This window comes from Lagopus leucura, unplaced genomic scaffold (genome assembly GCF_019238085.1).
Source record: "Lagopus leucura isolate 7727_CA_CO unplaced genomic scaffold, USGS_WTPT01 Super-Scaffold_100022, whole genome shotgun sequence".
Lineage (NCBI taxonomy): Eukaryota > Metazoa > Chordata > Aves > Galliformes > Phasianidae > Lagopus > Lagopus leucura.
The window spans coordinates 8,509,211-8,528,987 of record NW_024962275.1 but is presented as its reverse complement, the minus strand read 5'-3'; the positions used below and the strand labels follow the sequence as shown (position 1 = coordinate 8,528,987).

The following is a 19,777-nucleotide window of genomic DNA, read 5'->3' as shown; positions in this document are numbered from 1 at the left end:
TTTTCTTCTTTTTCTTCTTTTTCTTCTTTTTCTTCTTTTTCTTCTTTTTCTTCTTTTTCTTCTTTTTCTTCTTTTTCTTCTTTTTCTTCTTTTTCTTCTTTTTTTTTCTTTTTTTTCTTTTTTCTTTTTTCTTTTTTCTTTTCTTTTTTGTAGCAGTTTTCTGTGGGAAAGCTCCACTTCTGTTTGGCTCCCGCTATCGATGTGAATTTGCTGCATTGGCTGCCCATAACTCTGTGCCCGGCCTTTATTCCCCTGGCAGGTCTGGGCTGTGAGCCCCTCCAGCCTGGGGTGTTTTGTGGGTGCAGATAAAACAGGAGCGCTTGTGGCTGCAGCATGTTGGCTTCTGCATTGGAATCCCTTAAACCTGAAGGGAAGGGGAAAGAAAATTCTGGGCCCTTTGCTGGAGACAGAAAGGGAAATGTGTGTTGTACCAAGTTTGTTTTCACTGCTTCCTGTATTTATCTGAGGCTGAAAAATACAATGCTTTGAAATGCTTCAGTGTCAAAGGCTGAGCTCTTCCCTTTTAGCGGAATCTGTTGGAAAAAGAGAGGAAAATGTTCTGACAAACAGAGCAGTGCTGCCCGTGGGGCTGATGTGTGTGTAATGCAGGAAGGGCAGCGATGCTCCTGCAGGTTGGTCTTCCTGCCCAGCGCTTGGTTTGTAGCCTTGGCCGTGGGGAAGCTTCAAGCACAGGTGTGTGGTGAAAGAGCTCCAATAAGAGCCAGAACAGGGCGTGATTGAGAGCTGTGATTTGTGCCGAGAAGCAGGATGCTCCAAGTGTGGGGCTGGCAGGTGAGGTTCGGGTTGTTCCTTGGATTGTAGTAAGTGGATATTTGTGTCCTCTTGGTCCTCGACAACCGCTGTGGAGGGAATGGCAGAAAGTCTCTTGGCTTCCCAGCGATGGGCAGCTCTCACCTGGAGTTCATGGGTGAAATGGGACCTGGATGGGATGATCTCTGTAGAGCTCCTGCAGCTCTGCACCGCCTGCTGCTTTTCTCCTCCTTGAGCAACTTGGTAGTGGTTGAAGTGCTCAAGAAGTGTTTGGAGTCTTGAGCCCCTTCAGGTGGGAGAGCAGTGCAGAGAGCTGCGTGTCTGGTAATGTGCTCAGGGAATGGTGCAGCTGTGCTGCACTGTGCTCAGAAACTCTCAGTGTGGATGCTCTGAGCTGCTCTGAGAGCAGAGCAGTGAGGGGCATAGGAGGAGGTTTGGGTACCCCGGAGGAGGCAAGACTGATGCAAAAGATCTGACTTAAAGCATTTAATGCTCAGCAGCACTGTGGCTGCCCCTGGCACGCACACACCAGCAGGATCAGCTCAGGTTCTCTGTGAGCCCTGTGGTGGAACTGGCTGCTTTGTTCTCTTCTCCAAGTGTTCTGCCATCCCCTTGGGCTCTCTGTATGTATTTGCCGAACGTGTCCTGTGCTGCTGATAAGCTCCAGCTGTTTCTGCAGGTTCCCAGTTACTGCATGGTTGCTCTTACTGTGTTTCTTTTCTCAAAAAGAATCAGAACCTGAGCTGCATTTTCTTCTTTTCCTTGTGATTTGCTTGAGAAGCTGCACCATGGGATATAGCAGCTGAGCTTGTGGTTGTCTCCTCCCCCCTTTCCTGCCTTGAGTTGACAGAGAGGTGGTTTTGCAGGGACCTGGGCAGCTGTCCTCTACCTGAGTGATGTACTTTGCTTTTAGTGGTTGACAGATGTTTGAGGTGGTGTTTGCTCTTAATCCTATAAAGTTAGGAACTTGGCTGAGGCGTAGAAAGCTTGAAGGAAGCTTTTTCTCTTCTGATGCTTTGTGTAACCAGAATGTTTGCACTCAAACAGAGCTATGGGCCTTCTTAAAAACCACAGGGCAAAAAACTTCTTTAGGGCAGTCCTTCAAATCTGTGTGAGGTTGAGTCACGCTTGGAGCCAAAGGTGCCATCACTGACCAAAGGGCTGCACTGTGGCTCTGCCCTCCTGCACTGTGCAGAGCAGAGACCCTCAGTTTCCCATGGCTGTGGGTTAGGATCAGGGTGGTTCTCGTGGTTGAAGTGTAATTCTGCTGGGAGTTAGCAAGTAGCTTTGGTGAAGATAAATGGAGAGAGAGCCCAGTGTGCTTACCTTGATGCCTTGCATTCATGGTAGTGAATGCATGTTGCCTTTCCACTCTAATCTTCGCTTCCTTCTACTTGTTTTGTAACAGTTACTTTTGCAAGTTGAACTGCAAATAGGTGCTGGAAGTAGTGAATAATCACTTCCCTTGGAATAGTCTCACACTGAGCAGAGCCAAGGATTCCTCATGATCACTTGCTAGAGACAAGCTGACTTTTTTTTCCCCTTCCTGTATGCTCCGTTGAACATTGGAGAGTGATTTCTATCCAAGAATTTAAAAGAAAACCTTCCAAAGTCCTTAATGGCCAATGAAGGGCAGCATGGAGAGGGCTGCCTGGGGGCTGCTGCTGGGAGCAGCTGATGCAGGGTGGGACAGCTGTGGTGGAAGTGATGGAAGTCAGACTGCAGCTTTGAGTTTGCAGGCATGACTGTGATGCTGTTGTGGTAGCACTGCCGTGCTGCTTCAGGAACGTAGTGCAGCTGGCCCAGCAGGGACCAAGCAGGAGTGAAAGGTGGGAATCAGTTGCTGTGCTACTTCTCCGACTTGTTGTACTTCTCATGTTCCCCCCCTCCAAGGGCTTGATCAAAACAAAAACCTTATGGGGATGTAGCACAGGGAGGAGTGTGGGGCTCATGGATGTTCCTGGAGCTTCATTGCAAGTGTAGGTAGAGCTCCTGCATCACTTTAAAGAGCTTCAGAGTGAAGATTGCTTCTAGAGAGCTTGTTGTTCCCTCACTTCTCTGCAGAACTCCTCTTTTCCTTGGGAGGATTTGTGTGATGACTGTGGGGAGATGCTCATATGCAGGTCCAGAACCCAGAAGCACAGAAAACACATCCATGTTGCTGCTATTCCCTCTTTAATGGATTTCTTTTCCGGATAATGTTCAACTTTGCAGCTCTGAGGTTTCTTTTATGCTCCACCAGCGCTTGCTTAAAACGAGAGTTTGCATAGGTCCATGAGTGCATCCTGCAGAGAAGCAGAATGTGATGCTGCAGTTGGGTGCTGGCAGGCTGTCTCACTGCCTGCAATTGTGTGGGAGGAAAAATGGCTGCCTGGTTGTGTGACCCCAATGGGGAGAAGAGCAGCTGGGGTTTAACAAACTGGTTAGAACTGTGTAGGCCCCCCAAATTCTCCCGAGACATCTCTGCTTTCCTAGAAGCTTCCTTTAACAAGCTGATTTCTCAGGCTGATTGCTTGCAGATGAGATCATGCAGTGTGTTTTGCAGAGAAAGAATCTGAACTTAGCCTGGTGAGCCAGAAAGTTTTAACACACAAGTCACATGCCCAGCGTCCTCCTGGCACATACAAAACACCAGAGACTGTGAAAGCATCCATCTCAGAGCAGCTCTGTGCTCCAAAAAGAGCTTTCTGAATACACAGCAGGCCAAGGGATGCTCTTGAGCACCGGGTCCTGTTGCTCAGACAGCAGCAGGAGAGAGCAAGGAAGTATTTCATGTTTCCTTAGCTCTGTTTCTCTCTTTAGTGCGTGTGGTGCTGGGATAAGCCCAAGCAAGGGAAGGCTCTCATCTGCCTTAATTCCACAGACGCTTTTCTGCTGGCATCGGCAAAGGAATTTGTGTAGGATTGATGGTATTTTTACTGCTAATGCATCAGAACTTACTCAACAGTGAGAACTTAATGGCAGTGTTCTGCTGCGGAGGATCCCACAGATCTCTGGCCCTCGCAGAAAGGATGCTGTTTTCCATTTCTCTTGATGGCAGCTGGGCTGAAGGTGTCCTTCATAGAAAAGCCTTTTCTTCCAAAATCATCACAGCCATAGCTGAAGAACATTCTGACTTCTGCAAAGCTGTTGTAAGGTGATGGTGGGTGCGTGCTGCCAGCAGATGGGAATAAGCTGAGTTTGGATGCCAGCAGCTTTAAGGACAAGCTGTTCTCTCAGGCAAGGTGAAAAGGCACCTTTCTGACCACAGCGCCTCTCTGGGCCTGACATGATTTGTTCTTCCAAATCAAGGCATTACTTACACAAAACTATTTGATTTTTGTGAGGGTGTTACTGATACTGGTGAAAGAGGAGATGAGGGGAGCCGCTTTTTTTCTAAAAAGGAAAGAAGGGAGTTTGGCTATTGTAGCAGAAATGCTGAGTCAGGGCCTGAAGCAGCGACTGAGCACCTGGTGGGACGCAGGGCCAACCCAGGGGAGCTGAGCTGCATGCAGTGCACCTGAATGACTGGAAGGAGTGGAGCCAGGATCCATCCCTACCCAGACCTCATTTAAGGGTTGGCAGTGGAGGTGAGGGCATCTCTGGCTGCAGATCCCTGCCTACCTGAGGCCTTCCAAAGGTAAGCAGCTCTTTTCCTTCATTTTTGCACTGGCAGCTGCTGCATTTGGGCTCGTTCTCATTTGCTGTAGTTGAAGACTTTGCCACCCTGCTATTATCATCCCCTTATAGCATTACATCTATGCAGGGAAACTTCCAGTCCTAAATCTGGGATCTGCCCGTGTGTTGCTCCTGAATGGGATCCTGCAGGTTGGTGCCCAGGCTGGCTGCTCTCCTGGGGCTGGCTGGAGGTGATGGTCTCTGTCCTGAGCAGTGCTGCCTACACCTTGTTGTGTCTGTGGAGCTCCTAAAGCTGCAGCCCTCTCAGAGCTAATGCTCACAGAATGCATGAGCAATGCATTAAACTGGGTGGAGTTGTACCAGAATTTGGACTCGGGCCTGTCTGCTCCTTGTGCAGCAGCTCTCTGGGTGTTTGCCTGGACGAAGCTCCTGGTGCAGATGATGCTCTCCTGACCTAAGCTGACTTTCCTCTCTTGATGCTTGGGTACCGTGCCCGGATCTGACAGTAATGCTGTGCAGCACAGAGCTCCCGGTGTTGGGTGAACCTGAAATGAGTCCATTCCTGTCAGGGGATGAGAGGGTGGTGGTGGCTTTGTACCATGGGGGATGGAGGAGAGGGTGAGAAGACAAGGAGACAAGGAGAGGGAGGGATGAAGTCAACCATTGTGCTCCTTCCCCAGGATTGTCGTACGTTCTGAGCCTGCCAGCTGCAATTTGGAAGGCAGAAGAATAGGGTGGGGTATTTTCTTCCAACCAGATGAATTGACGCAGTGAAAATGAAAAGCTAGTTGAGTTTCTCTGGGAATAGCATTTAAGGTGTAAAAGCGTCCCACCCATCAGTAATGGAGAGCTGCAGGAGAGCGCGAATACAGAGACAGAGCTCGCAGAGCACAGTGGCTTTTCAGCTTTCCTTTTGCTTGAAGGATGGGCGTGTTCTACTGCCAGCATCGTTTGGTAGTGGCTGCAGTCCTTTGTGTTTCTTCTTACGGAGAGTTAAACTCACCAAGCTTCAGGTTTCATCATCCATCTGTATTATTGCCGTGTTATTTCACTTGAGCTTGTTTGTTTCTACGCACACACGCAAACTGTAGCAGAAATAGCTGGAGTACAGACATTCTCTAAATGTCAGCTTATGGTGAGTGCCTTCCAGTGAGCTCAGGGCTGTTCCCCAGTTCCTGACAAGCTGTCACATCTCCATGCACCGTAATGTGAGCTTCAAGGAATGCTGCTTTCATTTCTTTGTTTGTAGTGGGGCTGAGCTGGGGGTGCGTGCGAGAATATGTGTGGTGTGAGCCTGCAGTGCCATGTTATTGTTTGGGATGAGGTGTTGGCCATGTGTGCTGTGATTCAGCTGTGGGAGAGAGCAGCAGCAGCGCCAGCCATGCAGCAAGCTGCTCTGCTGGATGTGGGTGCAATGCTGTAAGCTCATCCCATGCACTTTGTTCTGCAGAGCGTGTGTTTTGCATTTCTCTGGACTGTGATGGATATCATTCAAATATCCTTCCTCTTCCCATCACTTTGATGCCATCTACCCGTATAGCTAGCAGCAATCTTCTGTTTTCTTCCATGTTTTGGAACAGTGCAGGCAGGGCCTTGTGCAGACGTGCTCCTTCACCCTGAGGACTGATTCTCTGTGATTAGCAGTGGCATTTTTTTTACCTCATCCCAATGCTGGAAGGACAATGAATAGCAGCAGTACTTCTGAGACGTCCCCATAGCACGAACTGAGTGGGAAAGGATTTCTTTCAAAATTGCTGCAAGCTTCTTGAGAGCTGCTGGCTGCCTGGCTTTTTGCTTGCATTCTGGAAGTCTTGTAAGCTTCTGTATTTGAGTACGTAGCTGAAGTTAATTGCCAAGAAGAAATCTCTTATGGAGGGTTCTAATTCCCGTAAGGACAGGCTGACGCAGTGTGCTGACCCTGCCTGAGACCTCTGCAGTGCATCACAGCACGGAAACTGGTGTGCCAGTATCCCTGCCAGCACACAAATAGCCCTTGTGTCATCCTCATCAACCAAGCTTTAGCACAACCTGCAAAGATCTCTTTGGAGAAACTCAGTGTGAGTCTTTCCTGCAAGTGTTGGCAACAATTCTGCATCTTCTCCGTCTCTATCACAGAAATGCAGGAACCCTGGTTGGAGAGGGCATCTGGAGGTCTTCAGCCCAACCTCCTGCTCGAGGTGCGACCATCTCCAGCATGTGATGGTCTCAGCCACGGCTTTGTCTGGTTGAGACTTGAAAATGCATGGACGTGGCTCAGGTGCTGCCCCGGATCAGCTTTTGTTTGCTTTTCCTTGAGCTGCACCTACTGCACCACCCTACAGTGTGGGCTGAGGTTTGGATTACCTCATCCTGCAGGTTTCAAAACATTTCAGTGAACTGTTAGGAAAGATCCCTGTAGGACTAATAGTGTGTAATGGATCTGAATCCTTCTGTCTTTTCAGCGCTAGCATGGGAAATATGAGCTGATCCGAGTGCTGTTTCTACTGAGTCCTGTGTGAGGCAGTTTCCTCATGTTTGCATGGGTTATTGCGGATGCAGCAGCGCTTGCAGGACACATCCCATTGCTCAGATGAGCACGAGGGTGTTTTCTATGCAGCATCAGTTATGGGATGTACCCAGATGGGATGAAGGCTTGGCACAGGATGGCACTGTGACCATTCCCTGCCCTGAGGCCACACGTGGGATCTGCGTGGGCCAGCTGTGAACCCAGGCTGAGGCCACCCATACACAAGGCATGTTGTTGCCTTTCATCTGTCCTTCCCAGCCTCTCGCAGTGGGAGGGGAGTGTTTTCTCCAGAGTCCACGTTCCGTTCAGAAAAACACAGGGTCACGAGTTGAGCCTGCCTGCTGGAGCACCCATCTGAGCACCCACTGCGTCCTGGTGCTAATGAGAGCAGGATGGCTCTCAACATCTGAGAAATAAGCTTGCCTCCTGAAATGCCACAAGCTTCAGAGAGGCGATGATGGGCACGCAGTGAGGCCAGAGCGGGGGCCTCCAGTGTCATCTGGGCTGGGCTGCTTTCTTTGCACAAAGCAGGGGATTGCAACATCCCCGTGCTGCCTTGGGCTGGGACGCCTGGCTCTGAAGGGGATGGGTGCTGGGGTGAAAACATCCTGAGCCTCTGCTGCTGAACTGAAATGGGGCCACAGCCTGCATTTACCATCCCCTTGTTATGGGGAGACCTGAAACAGCCTACAAGCTCACGGCATTAGAACGAGAGCTTTGCAAGCTGCTGGGATCATCATGCTGTCCTCTACTGTGCACTGGCTGGGGCTCTGTATGCTGGTCCTGTTTGAGTGTTGTAGTGCTGTGCATGGCTTCAATCTCTGTCTTATGCCATGTGGCGAGACCCTCTTGTCTCAGCCTGTGTAAGCTGCTCACTGATAGCCTTCCCAGGCCTTTTGCTCACATACCAGGCAGTGAAAAGGCTCCTGTGACCTCCTGGTGGTCTGAAGGTGGTGGTCCTTGCTGAGGAATTGCAGCAATGTGGCCACTGCTGTTGTCAGCTGCTGTCTGCATGCTGGCTTGAGCCACAAGTGCAGAGGGCAGGCTTGGGGTCATGTGGCTGGAGGGTCCTGGAACGACAGCTACAAACACATCAGCAAGAGACTGGCTTTGCCTGACAGCTCTTGTTCTGACCTGCCTCCTGTACACCAGGAAGTGCTACAGGGGTCTGTGCTGTAAGAGCAGTAATGATGGTGCTGCCAGGAGCTGTGCGCAGCCCCTCCAGTTCCACAGGCTCCACGTTCCTTGCAGGGAAAAGCATCCCACGTGCTGCTGCTCTTTGCTGAGGCTTAGTCTGTGCTTGTGGTTTTCTGGGCCTCTCTGCTTGTCTTTTCTGGGGAAAAATCTCCAGTGAAGGCAGCTTGTTAGCTGTTCTAAGTCTGGAATACATGCTCAAATGTTGGTCTTCCTGGTGCAACCTGCACAACAGAGACTCACAGGGGGTGACTTCTGGGAGAGAGCAGCAGATGTGGATCAGTGTTGCCGTAGGTGAGGCAGGGCTTGGCTTGGGAGCTGTGCAGCTCCACCATCATCTCTCCCTGCGCTTTCCTTCTTGCTCCAAACTCACTGCAGAGCTGGAGGGCAGAAAGAGCAGCGTGCTGCAACAGGGAAGAACATGTGTTGTGGGATGCTGGAGGGCACGTGGCTCTCTGTGCAAAGGCTGCAGATGTCCCACTTGGGCAGGTCCCATGTCCAGGGATAGGGAGGAATGGCTGATTGCAGAGAATGTTTTTCTGTGCTCCTTTCTGACAGTTCAGCTGGCGTAGATGGCCAAGGGAAAGTGTTTATAAATGTCTGTGCTGAGCACTGCTCTATGCCAGGAGTTTACTCTTCGTCTGGGTGACGTCTTTGCTGGGCCTTTGTCAGTACAACTACAGCTAAGCTGATCTCGCTCTGCTTGTTCTGACCTGCAGGTGTAAGTCAGCACGACTTGCCTTCTCTCTGCTCTGGTTCCCATTTTTGAGACAGCCCAAAACGTAACAGCTGAGGAATGTGCTTACAGATAGAGCAAATAGAAGGCTGCTAGGTGCTGCTGGTAGAAACTGAACTGATAGCATTGATAGCAAGTGAGAGAGGTTTTGGGGGCTAGGGAGGAGGAGTCCCTCCTTCACTCACTCCCTTTGCAGCCATTCTTTTCCCTGGGTGCCAAAGTGGTGTTGAGTCTTCTTCTGCTCCACATCCCAGCAGAGACCATGATCTGAGAAATGAGCTTTTGAGTGCTTCCCTCCAATCCCTGTTGTCTTCTGTACTGTTTGGGACCACGTGGGGCTGAGTATGGCAAGAGTCTGTCCCATGTCAAGCATCTGCATGTCGCCGTGTGCACTGCCTTGTCCTACCATGGAGCTGTGTTGCACCTCTGGGCAGCGCGTCATCTACACCACTGTGGTCTGACGGTATTTTTGGAGGGTGTCTTGCACTCCTCCCAATTTTCCCCCCTGCTGTGCCAAGTTCTGCTCTGCCTCCCTCCCTTCCCAGGTGCATGGCTGGAGGCCGTGTGTGCTGAAGGCTGACAGCAGCAGAGCGTGGCTGAGCACCCCTGGGGGGCTGGGCATGGGCTGTGAGCAGAGCACTTTGTGCAGCAGGCTCCTGCACTGCACCAGAAGGGCCTGGAGAGGTGAAGTGGGGGGAGCTGGCTTCCACTGCCTCTCCCTGAAAGAATAAATGGTGTTAATGCAGCTGGCCCAACCTCTGCGGTGGGACCGTCCCTGCTGTTCAGCCCCCTCATCCCTGCTCAGCCAGAGATGCTCTTCTGGCCTTCGTTTCTGCAATGTGATTGTGTGGCTTTTCTTCTTCGGGAGCTTCGTGCACCATAAAAAGGATTGTTCAACTCCGTCAGTCTGTCTTCAGCTGCTTATTAAGTCGCTTTTCCTTTAGCACCAGTGTCCTTTCACTCACTTCTCCTGGTGCCACCTGATGGTGCAGCAGCCAAGGAAGCTTCCTGATTTCAGTGCACATTGCTCCAGTTCACCAGCCGTGAATTTCAAATCTCTGCTTTGTTGCTTGGACTCCCCAAAGTGTTGGTGTTATTTTTAAACACCAGAAGCAAAAGCTGCTTTTAAGCCTGCTGAAACATGCCCAGGTTGTAAATAATTGACAGTACTGTCAAAGCATGATTTTTTAAATTATTATTTTGAGAGCACTTTTTATCTCTTCTGATAATGTTCCTAAAATGTCTCTGGGTTGCAGGGTACCACATGGGCACCTCCAAAACAGCCAAATTGCGCCGCAGTAGAATAAACAAGTTGGTGTCTAAACTTGTATATGGAATGTAAGTATCTGCTGTTGGGTCTTCATCTGCTCATCGGCCTATCTTTGCTGAAGCCAAACACGATCTGTTGGAGGCCTGGCCTGCACTGGTTCTGCTTCCTTGCAGTTTGGAAAGCTGCTCGTGCTGCAGAAAGCAGTTCTGTGCAAAACCAAAACAGGGTCTGTTGATGTTATTTCTAGTCCTTTGAGAAAGATGACTTACCGGTCACATGTGCTGTATGAGGTCATTAGGAAGCCTCTCAAATACACAATTTGAGAACAGATGATGCCATGGCAGAAGTATGCTCCCTCTGCGATGCGAGATGCAGAGCTCGCTGAAATGCTTGAGTTTCTAATAGCTTTGAGTGGGATCTGTTATCATGCATATTTGGGCTCATTCCAGTGGAAAAAAAGCACTGTTTTCTGCTTTGCTCTACGCCTAGGATTGATTAGCAAATGTACACGGTGGGATAAAGTTACATTTCAGAGGGCATCCAGCAGAGAGGCTGTTGCTGTGCTGGAGGCGAGCGAGTCCAAGTGCCAGCTCAGCAGATTTCTTAGCAGTGCTTTGTGCTCCGCGGCACCGGCTGTCCGCTGGGAAGGCAGTGCTGGAATCGTTGGGTCCTTGCTCCTCCCAGTGATGGGGGGGAGCCGGTGAGGAGGTTTGCTAGACTGTTAGTGTTGCTTCTGTGATGGGCATCTGCTTTGTGATGCTGCTATTGGGGTCTGTCCTGGATTGCTTGCTCTGGATTCCCAGAGCTGCCTGCTGCTGCTCACTGCTGTCCGTCATCCAGCAGGGATCCTGTTGGTCCCAGCTTGGTCCACGAGTGCTACTGATGGGGCAGGCATCCTTATTCTGGCAGAAGGGTGCACCCTGTGTGTTTGATCTGAATCAGTACCCACTTGAGGTAGGGCTTCCCAGGCACAGAGATGTCTTGTGTCTGTGCTTCTCCAGCTATTGCTGGTCATGTGCTTCTGCCCCAAGCTGTGAGTGAGCCCTAGTGATTGTCCCATCATCTGGGCTGATAATACACTAAGATGTGGGAGAACTTCCCAAGGGGGAGAAAAAAGTAAATCATGTTCTTAGTACAGAAGTGAATTGTATAGCTGAGATGGGGCAAGGAGGCAGGGAGGAAAACAGAGCAAGGAAGCATCTGACTTGCCCATGTGACGTGCATCTCAACTCAGAGCTGTTTTCCAGTTCAGATCTGGTGTGGGCACAGCATGGCTGATGTTTCTCTACAGCACAGAGCAATCTTGCTTTCAGTCCTGCTTTTAGAGGTACGTGGGGCAGAGTTGTGATCACGCAGTGCCAGCAGCACGCGGTGTGGCTCCATTTCTCAAAGCATTCCATCACTGCAGTGTCCCCTTTCCCTGATGCTGTACTGGTCCCTGCTGTTCCTGCAGACCCCAGTCCTGGGCTTGTGGAAGAGCATGGGGACAGGGATGCTGATGCTGTTAGTGTTCCTTGTGCTGGTTTCAAACAGACTGTGCAGGAGTGGTGTGTTGCCGAGTAGTTTTGCTGCCCCTGCAGAACCTCAGCAATGTCACCTGCCAGTGAGGGTCCTGTAGGGATCCCCCAGGTGCTGCCTGGTATTGAGTTAGTTATTATCTCTTTCATCGTGTATTTCTAAAAGAAAAGGAGGCAAACTCAGGATCTGCCGACCTTGCTGTGCGGGATGCTGGCCCAGGGGAGCAGCAGGGCTGTGCTCTGTGCTGAAGGGCCCTCCTGCCCTGCGTTTATCAATCCTCCCAGGACAGACTCCAGCAGCAAACCCCAGGGCTGAGGGGTTCTGTGGCTGCAGTCTCCCTTTCACCTGCATTTAATAAGCGACGAGTTACACCTTTGCTTTTTACCCCCCCCCCCCCCCCCCCACGGACACGGGGCTGGCAAAGGATTTGGAGCGCGTTGCAATGACAGCCGCGTCTTTCCTTTTTCCTGTCCGTATTAAACAAGAAGGTGCAAGCTGGCAGCGCAGGGCCGGCCTGCCTCTGCGACTACACGGGCCCTGCTTCCTGAGCAGGAGAGCTGCTTTATGTTGTGGTTTTACTAAATGAATTCAAAGCTTGGCCTTCCTCCAGCCTGAGCCCGGGCCGAACGCCAGCAGAGCAGCCCCTGGGGAGAGCGCTGGAGCGAGGAGGGGCCGGCGGGACAGGGAAGAGCGGAGGAATCCGAGGAGGCGGATCCGCCTCGCCGACGAGCTCCCTTCCCATCTGCTCGGCCGGCAGTCGCCATAGGAACCGCGCTGATAGAGGCAGGGCCGCCTCTCGAGCCCGTCCGTGTGCGCGGAGGGAGGGAGCGGGGAGGAGCTGCCGGAGTTTGAACGCATCGTGCCGGTGGAGAGCTGCAAGGAATGCCGGCGGGACGGGCCGCGGGGCGCGGAGGACGCGTTGCCGTCGTTCCCCGCTGTCGGCAGCCCCCGAGCGAGGCAGGTGGGTGAGCGGCCGGCTGGGGCAATCGCAGCGCTCTGCTCGCGGCCCGCCGGCTCTCAGCCCCGCTTTCCTTTCCGTGGGGATTCGTGGGGCCGGAGTCGGGTTTGCAGCCGTTGTGCCCGCAGGAAGGGTTTGGGGGCCGGGGCTGGCAGCATCTCGGGCTGCCGGGCTCCCCTGCCGTTCCCGATGGCACCCGGTGGCACGTCGGGGTCCTGGCAGCTGTCTTGGCACGCAGGGGTGCTGCTGCTTCTCCGCGTCCTGGCAGGGGTTCATTGCGGGACTTTCCGCTCCGGATGAGTGGGATTACTTCCCTGGTAAACCCCCTTTTTCCAGGTGCTGAGAACTTTCCCCAAACAGCCTCGTTCCTACCGCGGAGCCTTGCAGGGTTGCTATCTGCTCCGTGGGTTTTTATTTAATAGTTTGGCTGAAATTCCATCCACTCTTTGTGTGCCGCGGAGAACAACGCATTCGTGGGGCTTCCGTTCTTTTAAATAAGAGGTGGCTAGCGCTGCTCTCTGCATGAAGCTGCTGGAGGCTGCACAGACACAAAGCTCCAACCCTGGCAACAGGAAAGTGCAGGAGCCGGGCTGCGGGCAGGCAGAGAACAGCCCGACCTGCGGCACAGATCTCTATGCTGCCTTAATTACAGCTTTGCTTATACCTGCCTGGGTGAGGGCTTGCAGCCAGCAAGCCCTGCCTGTTGCTGTGCTGATGGAACCACAGCTGTTCTTACTGTGGAGATCCACTGCCCGTGTTGCATTGAATGAGTCCTGTGCTGCTTTGTGGCAGTGCGTCCCGGAGGCGTAATGTGTGTGCTGTGGAATTTCATTCCCTCAACTTTAATTTGCTGGGTTTAATTTCAGTCCAGTACAGAAAAGAGGTAAATGGGATCCTCTTCTTTGGTCTAGGCATCGGCATTTTGTATATTTTATTTCCCACATTTCTCATTGCCTCAAACAATGCGGGACTTGCAGCTTTTCCTACCTCCCTGCCTTCCCTAATCTTATTGATTTTGTGATCTCCTCTTTCTGGTTTGTCTTGAAAAAGATTCCATCAGGCCCGACCGTGCTGCCTTTCCATGGCTGCGAAATGCTGCGAGATCTTTCTCAGTGTCCTTGTTTTGCTTTGTTTATAAACAAACCATTTGGTTTGATTGCTTGAAGTACGTTGCGGTAAGCAGGGATGCTCTCTGAACTGTCTGCAGTCATGCTACGTATTTCGTTGGAACACTGAGTTAATTAACATTTCATCTCAGTGTGCAAGAAGTTAAACTTTATCTTTTAGAGCTGTACCAGTGAATAGCACACCCTGCAGAACGCAGAGCAACAAGATCCTTGCTGGCTCTCTGGGCTTGCAGCAGAGATTCAGCTCACCCCAAAGCTTTGTCTCTCTCTGCTCCTGTTTTTGCTGGGCACTTCCCCAGTTAAACTTGAAAAGCACTTTGTAGTAAGCACAGCTCACTGAGCAGTGTGCAGCCAGGCTCCCCTTGCTCTGCCCTCTGAAGAAGTGAGCTGTGCTGTGGAGCTGCCTGCACCCGTGGAATGCAGTTGGTGATAACAGCCTGTGCTTCTTGCTGTTGGAAAAGCTTGCTCCAGCTTGCTCTCTGTAGATGTGTGGTACAGCTCACTTTTCCCATTGGTAAATGTTTTGAGGGAGGACGACAGCAGTGCTGTCATGATGAGGTCAGTGACAGGTGCACGGAAATTTCTTTTTCTGAATGAAGGGACGTTTCTACAAAACCCATAAAATGCAGCATTTGGTAGTGCTAGCATTGCTGCGGTGCTCTGATGTAAACTGGGTTGCCAGCTGAACTAGTAGGAGTTCCAGCATAGAGTTTGTTTTCCTTTCCACTGAACCATCTCCTAGTGCTTGGCTCCCACCCTCGCACAGCCCAACCAGCAGCTCTCAGCTCAGGGCTGGATGCTCCACACTGCTCTGCACGTTGTTTGCTTCCCTTCTGCTTTTGCAAAGAGGCTGCTTGGCCTGTTTTTAAAAAGAATCTGGATGGAGCAGTCTGCATGGAAGCACAGGTAGGGAGCTGTAACTGTGAGCTGAGTTTTCTGGAAGGGAGCAGTTAATAGAGAAAACTAATTACAACTGAAAAAACACAAATGTAGCTCAGGGCAGTGAGAAGTATATTGATATCTGTGTGGATTTGTGTAGATATGCCCTGGTGCATCACCCAGCTGGTGGGTAGAGCACGCCGATGGTGGTTTGGATGGGAGGACTCAGCGCTGCTTTGCCACCCGTGTGAGCTCTCCCTTCCCTTGTGGCTGTGCTCGGATGGCACCGTCCCAGTTTCCATTCGGCCGATCCATGTTCTGTTGATGAGGTTGATTTACAAAGTGCCACCTGATAGCTCCCAAAAATAGAAGCCAGTGGGAGCACGATCTGTGCTGTGCTGCAGGGCTGCTGCCATACCCCGGCCTCTGGGATGAGTTCTGCTGCTCTGGTACATCTTTAGGGAAGACAGAGTGCCATTGAAGCCTGGAAGCTGGGGGAGCCTCAGTCTGTGCAGTCTTTCAAACCCTGGCTGGCCAAAGCCTTGCCCTGCTGCTCTGAGCTTGGTGCTAACCCTGCAGTGCTCTGCCCAGGAGCTCATCCAGCCCCAACAGCTCTGTGCCTCCGTAACCTGAGCTCCTTCTGAGTGCGAGTTTGAGCACTGTTAAGTAAAAGGTTATGGTGGAGCCCCTTGAGAACGGGGAGGGAGGAAGGTGGTTTAGATTGAGTGCTCTTAATACTCCATCTGTCATCTGTGTGGTTAACATGTCATATAAATGGTTGCTATGTGAGCCTCGGAGCGGGAGATGGTGGGTCTGGGAGGAACGTTGTGAGCTTGTAGCTGCTGTGCTTTAAGGATTGTTTAAAGAAAAAAAAGTAAACAGCCTCAAAAAAGAGGAGGAATTAAAAAACCTGTAGAGAAACACAAGTGTAAGGAATAGAGGAGAGCTGTATGTGTGCCACTGTGGGTTCTGTGTAGGAAGGAAGCTCTGGGAAGGGACAAAGTGATGCCTTTGCTTGGGCAAGAGGAGATGGTCAGGGCCTTCTGTTTGTGCCCATCATCTGTTCTCCTGCAATCCCAGCATCACAGGATGGTGAACTGCATTTCCTTATCTCTGGCTCTACTTCTCTGTTTTCTATTTTGGCCTGGTTAGCTTGATGGGTTGTGTTGCATTTGTTCATTGATGCTTAAATCTGGTTTGTGAGGAAGAGCTCTGAGCAGTTTCCCAAACTGAGAACACCCCACTGCTGTGGAATCAGCCCACAGGCAAGAGGGAAATGCTGGAACATTTGGGGTGTCATACTTGCCCAAACCTCCACGCTTCTCCTGGGCTGCAGCTGGGGCTGCCCTTTGTGCTTGGGGCCATGAGCTGGGCCTTCTCCAGATGCTGTATATCCACCATGTACAAGTTCCTGGGATATGATTTTTTTTTTTTCCTAAAAATTGTGCAGGCATTGATGCTTTCTTTTCTCCTAGCAGCCTCATCAGGTCTTTGGCTGTGCTGTGGAAAGGCTCAGACCCTCACCAGCTTCTTGAGAGCCCCATCACCCACCTACAGGTACACAAAGCACACCAGACCTCCATGGTCTTCTGCCACAGTCCCTGTGTGCTGTCCCTATCCCTGCCCCGTGTGCCACTCTGCAGCACTGTTGGTCACTGAATGAATCCCATGCACTCTCTGCTAGTGGTACATCTCCAAATGCCACCTTGAAGATCCCACTGAAGCTACTTGCTTTTTCTAGGCCTTCTTACCTTATGCATCTTGATTAAACCCCAACCCCTTTCCCTGAAGTCTGGTTGCTGTCACCCACAGCCGCGTGGAGTCTGGCCATGCCTTGTGTTCCCCCTGCACTCCTGATGCTGCCACGTGGTTCTGGTCTCCCTGGCCATCTCCCCTTGGTCCCCCACCTCCCCTCGGTCCCCTGCACAAGGACCTCGCTGGCATGCCCAATTCCTCCTTAGTGCCCAGCATGTTGGCCTTTAGTCTCCATGGTGCTTGGTCTGTCCTGGTCCCACTTGTTAGTCACACAGAACTTCTCCTTATGTTATATCCAGGGCTGGCTGCAGAGACAGTTCTTCAGGTTTGCGTATGGGAAAACTTGTCACCTGCTTCTCATGGAGCCCAGGGTGCTGTTAAGGGGCTGCTGCCATCTGGTAGCCCCCTGGTGCTGGGTGGCCTTCCTCTCAGGCCAGGGATCCTGATGTAACTTGTGTATTTTCCAATCTAATGGCAGCTGGCTTAGCTAGAGGATATTGCCCTTCTTATGACATTTGTCCCTGTGTGCTCTTAGCATGATGCTGGCTGAGTTGTGAGGGTGAATCTTTGTTATTGGTAAACAGGAGCTTATAGGGAGGAGGTGATTGGAACTCTTTCTGCTAAGCATTTTCATCAGCACACGTGGTTTGGTCAGGACCGGGCTGTGTGGGCTTGTGTGTGCTGCAGAGGTGGACTGTTGGGGTGTCCAATTGGTTCTGAGGCAACAGAAAAGTCCCACTATTGTTCTGGAGCCCTTGAAATGGCAGTCGCACCTCCCTGCCTCCTCCTTCAGGCTTCAGATATTGCCCCATTGAGTGGCTTTGCTGCTTTCCTCCTCGAGTGCCGTTAGGGCTGCTAGGATGTAATGTCCAGTCATCCTGACCGCTCCTGAACCCTCTCTGGGGATATTTCAGTTCTGGATCGATCCTCCTGTTACACAGCATGCAGAAATGGATGCACACCCATGAGCCTTGGTCATGACCGTGAAATATCTTGGCACGCTGCTGGGCATCTTTAATGGGATTCCTGCAACAAACCCGAAGGTCCCCTCCAAGGTAATGATCTGCAAAGGAACCAGTTAAAACGAATGGCAGTTTCAGTCAGGATCTAGAGAGGCTTGCAAACATGCCAGACCTCCGTAATGGATCTCTGGAGGGAGAATAGTGCCTGGAGGAGCTCCAAGTCCCACCTTCTTCATGCAGATAGCTACAGAACAGCTCCCTCCTGTGCTCAGTGTGCTTGCAGGGCACACGGGAAGCTGGGCATAGTGAGCCGTGTTGCTGGAGAGCTGGACTGGGTGTTTAGATCTGCTGGCTATGTTGGGGAAAAAGCTGCCATCCATTGCATTTCTCAGTTTTTCAGCAACTAGATTTTTTTTTTTTTTTTTCCACTCTCACAATGATTGTAACAGGATTTTATTCTCCTTCAGCCAGCTGTTAGCAATTAGCAACTTGATCCATTCAGTCTGAGGACAGAGTTTAACACTTTCTTGCCACTGTGAGGATGTTGCTAATCCTGTTTGTGCTGGTCTGGGGCTTGTGCTGTGGTGTTGGCACTTTATGTACATGCACAGGTCAGGAGGAGAGGCACCATAAACCCAAGGACTCCAATGCAGCTGAAAGAGCTGTGAGGAAAAGCGAGTTGTCAGCCCAGAAAAAAAAGTCATTAGGAAGATGATTCCCAAGCAGTTTGCACAGAGGCTTGTATTATGTAGTGTATTCCAGTGTGCTCTAGCACATGGAAGCGTGCAGTTTGGAAATCAAATCTATTACCAGCTGAGATTTAGCCTCAGCAGAAATCAGCATCAGTAGTTGTTCAAACAGCAGTTCCCAGGATCAAGAGCTCCAGAGTGGAGCCAAGGTTCCTCTAAATTATGAGATGAGTGGAAAAACATCCTGGTGTCTTGCACAAGGCACCAACAGCTGTGGGGTAGGGCTTGAGAAGATGAGGAGTGATGCTGCTTGCACAGTGGTGGTCCAGGACCAGGAGCTGAGTGTGCTTGGAGGAAAAAAGTGCACGCTGAACCCAGCTGCTGGGATCTCCACGTAGGGCTCATCTGCTGGAAATACTCCTTCACTGCCACATACAAAGGTAAGGATTCTTCTCACTTAACCGTGGCCATCAGGGAGGGATGAGCCTTGTCCAAGACAGCTCTTTGTCTTCTGTCTGCCATCAGTGGTGAAGGACGCATCCCAGAAGGATTCATCTTGCTTATTTTGGACCCTCTTTGGGTAAGAGAATGGAAGCAGAGGTCTCTAGGCCAAATGCAGCTTTCATAGGCACAGAACTACAGGCAGGTGAGCTCTACAGCCAGCTCTGAAACTTTCCTAGTGTATTTCCTGGAGACCAGGCTGGCTGCTATGGTCACATCTTCCAGTTTCAGTTTGCTGTTCCCTCAAGACACACTGGTTTTACATGACCTGCTGAGCTCCACATGCCCCTAGGAAAGGCCCTGGTCAGTGGGATAGGGTCAGAGGGGCAACCCATGTGCTGTCCCAGCCCATGCTGTTCCTCCTGCACTGGCTGCTGGCTCATGCCGGGAGCTGGCATGCTGCTCGGGCATTTCTGCATGCCTTCTCTTGCTCTTCCCAGTTCCCTTCTTCCCTCTTGTTGTCTCTGATATACTGATCACTGTGTTCAGGTGGAGATATGACAACGTGGCTGGATGGATGATTATATAATAGGTTTGATTTGGGACATGTGACCTTCAGGTGAATGGGCACCTAAATGATGGTATTTGTTGTGTACCTGGTCAAAATAGATAATTTTGGATGCTGCTGCTGTACGTGTTGCATGTCACATGTATTATATTGCAGGGATAATTGGGGCCGTTGTTGTGACTTGAGAGGGTGACAGCCTCAGCACAGCTCTAGTAAAAAGGCAGTCCTTATTCTAAGACTTGGGACCTCTCAGTGCCTGTCACTCAGATGGAGAGCCGAAGCGTTTGGATGCTTGAAATCACATTTGGGATTGCTCTGATTCCTTTTTTTCTTTTTTTTGCCTCAGCAGAGGGCTCTTGTCCCCACCTGGCAGCAGGCAATATCTGTCTCAGTGCTCTTTGGCTGTTAACCCTGGGTGACTTACAGAGGACCTTTCCAGAGTGTTGCTGTGGGTGCTGGCCCGTGTCTCCACAGATGCCTCATCAATTTCCTGCTTGCCAGGCTGTCCTCGTGTTCTGACGGGGGTGATGAGGATGTGGGGCGTCTGCGTGCTTGTCCTCTGCCAGCTGAGCACTCCTGTGCAGTTGGCAGCTGTTAAGCCTCCAGCTGAGAGGCCACCTGGGAGATGTCTCTGAGTCGCTGTTCTCCTGCCAGGACCCCTCAGGACCTGGCAGCTCTGTTTCTGTGTGTGGACACACGCAGGGAAGGAGCATTCCCAGCCCCAGCTGCACCCACAGGGCACCCCAACCCCTCCAAGCAGTTCTCTGCTGTGTCTCCGTCTCAGG

General features: G+C 51.3%; 1 protein-coding gene across 6 annotated transcripts in view; it reads left to right on the top strand.

The window, feature by feature from the left end:
* Positions 1 to 19,777, top strand: part of LOC122184161 (discoidin domain-containing receptor 2-like) — a 51,291-nt gene that overhangs the window by 531 nt on the left and 30,983 nt on the right. For 2 of the 6 annotated variants that reach the window (XM_042878882.1, XM_042878883.1), the window contains exon 2: positions 16,056 to 16,134. The exons of 1 other annotated variant lie outside the window; for it this stretch is intronic. Coding sequence is in view for 1 of the 5 variants with exons in the window: in XM_042878880.1 (XP_042734814.1) it covers positions 17,310 to 17,387 (78 nt within the window). In the remaining 4 variants the exon portion in view is untranslated. Of the gene's footprint in view, positions 1 to 12,462; positions 12,575 to 16,055; positions 16,135 to 17,281; positions 17,388 to 19,777 lie in introns of those variants that run through there. 3 more of the 6 variants (XM_042878881.1, XM_042878884.1, XM_042878880.1) reach the window with 3 other exon arrangements.